Here is a 4,617-nt window from a genome sequence, read left to right on the forward strand (position 1 = left end):
GAACCCACGGGCTCAGGCAATCCACTCACCTCAGCCTCCCAAAGTGCTGGGATTACAGGCTGAGCCACCGAGCCCGGCTGCTCCTGCTTTCTTAAAAAAAAAAAAGGGGAGTTAATGCCTCTAAGTTTCTCAATTACATTTTTAAAAAAATTTTACTTATTTTTTAGTGAGGATTTCATCTGTTGCTTAGGCTGGAGTACAGTGTCACAACCATGGCTCACTGCAGCCTCTGGTTCCCAGGCTCAAGCGATCCTCCCTCCTCAGCCTTCTGAGTAGCTGGGACTATAGGTATATAATACTACGCCTGGCTAACTTTTAAATTTTGTAGAGTTGGGGGTCTCACTATGTTACCCAGGCTAGTCTTGAACAACTGGGCTTAAGCAATCCTCCCACCTCAACCTCCCAAAGTACTGGGATTACAGGCAGGAGCCACACCTGGTCACATGTTCCTTTTTTTTTTTTTGAGTTGGAGTCTCACTCTGTCACCCAGACTGGAGTGCAGTGACCACTCCCGGCCACTGCAGCCTCTACCTGCTGGACTCCGGCAATCCTTCCGCCTCAGCCTTCCAAGTAGCTGGAACTACAGGCGCACACTACCATGCCCAGCTATTTTTTTTGATTTATTGTAGAGATTAGGTCTTGCCAAGTTGCCCAGGCAGGTCTCAAACTCGCGGGCTCAGGCAATTCATTCACCTTGGCCTCCCAAGGCAAGGGATTACAGCCTGAGCCACCGAGCCCAGCCACATAGTCTTAAAATAATTTGTTTCTTAGTAAAGAACCTTCATTTTCTTTGGAGGAACTCAAATCAGGTGTTGAATATTTAAGTAGAAATATATGTAAATAACACTCTTGCCAAATTAGCTAAGGAAATTAATGCTTCTTTCGACTCTCCACTGCATTGTATCATAATTGTGGGGAAAGGAAATTTCTTGAGCAGGGAAAAGAAAATATTAGGTTCCACATACCATCCAAACAAAGTTTAATGTGAATCTTTCTAGCACACACCTCCGTTTCTTGAGTATGTCAGATTTTCTGTCCTCTTCTACTAGTAACTCTAAGAACGGCCATTGAACAAATTTGGTAGAGACAGGTATCTGCTTTTTGCTGATGATCAAGGTGATAGGTTGACTAAGATTCAATTTATATATCTCTTTGAGCTACAAAAAAAAAAATTAAGTCAGAAAAAAGGAAGCCATGAAAAGAAAGGGATAGAATTTTTATGTTTTCTTTTTAGAGACAGGATCTCACTATGTTGCCCAGGTTGGTCTTGAACTTCTGGCCTCAAATAGTCCTCTGCTTAGCTTCCCAAAGTGCTGGGATTACACCATGCCTGGTCCAGGACAGAACCTTTAGAAAGGTCTTCTGACCTTGTCCTAGACTTTGTCCTAGACTCCTTTTCCATTGGTTTGCAAATCCTCTTCCTCCTCCACCCCACATTCAACACGCATAATTTCAGAGGTGGCAGCTCTGATATATACAAATTTTGGTCCCACTTAAGCTCCAATCCTAGTGCTCTCATTTTTGTGCTGCGAGACTTTGGGTTCGTTGCATAATTTATCGGCACTTGTTTCTCCTCATTTCTCAAACAGGGATAACAACCCAGGGTTGTTGTGAGAATTGCATAAGATAGTATATATGGAAGCACTTTATAAGTTGTGAAGAACTATGCAAATGTAGCAATAGCTAACATTGACTGAATACAGACTGCATGCCAGACACTGAGCTAAGCATTTTCCATACATCAGTTCATTTGGTATTTATAACAACCTTATGAGGTAGGTACTATTATTATCCTTGTCTTACATATGGAGAATCTGCAGCTCAGCAAACGTAAGTGGCTTGCCTAAGGTCACCTGGCTAGCATACAGTGAAGCTGATTGGAACTCGACAATCTGGTAGCAGAGGTAACCCTCTTGACCCCCACCTAATTCAGTGTGAGGTTGTTTTTTTAAGTCAGAGTCTCACTCTGTTGCCCAGGCTGGAGTGCAGTGGCACGCTCATGTGCACTGCAACCTCGATCTGCTGGCCTCAGCCTTCCAAGTAGCTGGAACTACACACGCCACCATGCCCAGCTAATTTTTTGATTTACTGCAGAGACGAGGTCTCACCAAGTTGCCCAGGCTGGTCTCAAACCCCTGAACTCAGGCAATCTTCTTGCCTCGGCCTCCCAAAGTGCTGGGATTGCAGGCCTGAGCCACCACGCCCGGCTCAGTGTGTGGTATTTATTGATATCTATCTTCTTATCCCTTTTGTTATTTCCTCTGCCTTCTTTAGGCTATGATCCCCTACCTCATCTTCTGGATTCTGGCTTCCATGACCCCAGACCTTTATTCAACCCCTGAAATGTTCTTGGCATTGTGATTTCTGTTATATCATGTCACTGCCAACTCATCTACTCTATCTATAGTATTTTTGGCAAATCAAAAACTGGAGCATATTCATTTTCTTTAAAATAAAGAGCTATAATATGTAATATATAACTTCTGAAAAATTCAGAATATATGGTTGACTTGGATCAGGCTGTGATGAAAAAAAACTTTTTTTCTCTGTACCTTCCAAAGTTGCAAGTAAGATCATCTTATAAATTGATTAATGTTTATGAATGCAAAGGATATATAGATGTAAAGTGTTTCTAGAACCTTAGCTTGTGGTATTATTAAAACTCCAACTTGTGCTAAGGACTCCGGAGCACATAATCCAAGGGCAAAAAAACTCTAATCTCCATAATACTATAAGAAAAGGATTGACAGTGGTGGGAGACTATGGGGGGGGATAGGGAGGAGAAGGGAGGTGAGATTAATGGTAGTCAACATCTGTCTGGGGACAGGGAGACACCCCTTATCAACAAGGGTGCCTGAATGATGCATATTTGTATACCTAACCCTTAACTGTACCCCACAGTTTTAAAATAAAAAATGTTAAAAAAAAAACCTCTAATCTCAGCTCTAGAACCTTTTGGAAGGTCACTATTGCTCTCAAAAGCATATTGATGATTATCTCAGAGGGGCCTCTAGGACATAGTGAGTGGATGTCAGAATTTAATGGGATTTTCTGTGCCTGGTGCTATGTATGCAAGCTAAACAAACTTTATCTCCTTTCTTGCAAACTCATAATATTAAAATTAACTTCCTGATAGTATTCTGTTTTGTTCTGTTTTCTGAGTTTTAAAAATTTTTTTTATTGATACATAATATTTATTTCCTGATAGTTTTTTTTGTTTTTTTTTTTTTGAGTTAAAATCTCACTCTGTTATCCAGGCTGAAGTGCAGTGGTAAGCTCAAGGCCACCTCAGCATCAACCTGCTGGATTCCGGCGATCCTTCTGCCTCAACCTTCCATAGAGCTGTAACTTCAGGTGTGCACTACCACGCCCGGCTAAGTTTTTGATTTACTGTAGAGACGAGGTCTCACCTAGGCAACATGGTTGCCCAGGCTGGTCTTGAACCTGCAGCCTCAGACAATCCTCTTGCCTCGGCCACCCAAAGTGCTGGAATTACAGGCTTGAGCCACTGCACCCAGTCTATTTTCTGATAGTTTTGAGGAAAGAATTAGCCACTCAGAATCAGAGAGCAGTGACTTCAAGAGGTTCCCATCTGGAAGTTGGTAGATATGGAGTGACCGGGAAGAATTTGAGCATTTCTTGAAGTCTTTCCTATTCTCGTCGGAAAACAGGAAGTATTGCTGTTGTCAATTTAGGAGTTTCACTGAAGTCATGGTGTAGTGGGTTGAATCCCCCAAAAGATATATCCACTCCGAACCTGTGACTATGTCCTTATTTGAAAAAAGGGTCTTTGCAGACATAATTAAGTTAAATATCTCAAGATGAGATCATCCTGGACTTACCAAGTGGTTCCGAAGTCCAGTGACACATGGCCTCATAAGAGACAGAAGAGAAAACAGAAGGCATACTCAGAAAGCCATTTGAAGGAGGAAGGCAGAGATTGGCATTATACAGCTACAAGCAAAGGAAAACTAAGGACTGCCAACAGCCATCTTAATCTAGGAGAGAGGCATGGAACACGTTTCTCCCTCAGAACGTCCAGAAGGAACCAACCCTGCAAACACCTTGGTTCCATGAACCTCTGGTCTCCAGAACCGTGAGAAAACAAATTTTTGTTGTTTTAAGTCATCAAGTGTGTGGTAATTTGTTACAACAGTCCTAGGAAATGAATATACATGGTGTCTCCAGGTAACTGTCATTTTTTTTACAACACTCTAGAGAGAAGGAATGGAAAACAGGTTACCTGGACAAATAAGGACACCATTTTCCTCAAGCACTGAATCCGTTTCTGCTCTAGAGATTTCTGCTTTTCAGTCCAGACCCCCATCACCTTTTTCTGGTAGTCATCAAGTCTGTTCAGCATTATGTAGAGGTTTTGGGTCTCATAACCTTTCCCAGTATTTTGGATGGCTTTTAATCGTTTGATTAAGTTGTTTCTTGAAAAAAAGCAAGAATTAGATTGATTACTGACCCTAACTCAGCAATCCTGCCCCCAGTTTCTTTCCATTCTCACCTCATTCGTAGAATAAGTAGAAAGGGATGGAATAGGGACGATTAACAATTTTTTTTTTTTTGAGTTGGAGTCTCACTGTGTCGCCCAGACTGGAGTGCAGTGGC

The 4,617-nt window shown here is 42.0% G+C and overlaps 1 protein-coding gene across 1 annotated transcript in view; it reads right to left on the reverse strand.

Annotated features, from left to right (window-relative positions):
* LOC103253862 (protein FAM186A-like) overlaps positions 1-4,472 on the reverse strand; it is a gene marked incomplete at its 5' end in the record, with an annotated part of 5,181 nt that extends 709 nt beyond the window's left edge. The window contains 2 exons of the mRNA XM_008052070.1: positions 1,006-1,157; positions 4,244-4,472. Coding sequence (XP_008050261.1) covers positions 1,006-1,157; positions 4,244-4,472 — 381 coding nt within the window. The remainder of the gene's footprint in view (positions 1-1,005; positions 1,158-4,243) is intronic.
* Between the last annotated feature and the right edge of the window lie 145 nt (positions 4,473-4,617).

The sequence above is a fragment of the Carlito syrichta genome, unplaced genomic scaffold, assembly GCF_000164805.1.
Source record: "Carlito syrichta isolate Samal-C Ts95f unplaced genomic scaffold, Tarsius_syrichta-2.0.1 Scaffold255142, whole genome shotgun sequence".
In the NCBI taxonomy this organism is placed as follows: domain Eukaryota; kingdom Metazoa; phylum Chordata; class Mammalia; order Primates; family Tarsiidae; genus Carlito; species Carlito syrichta.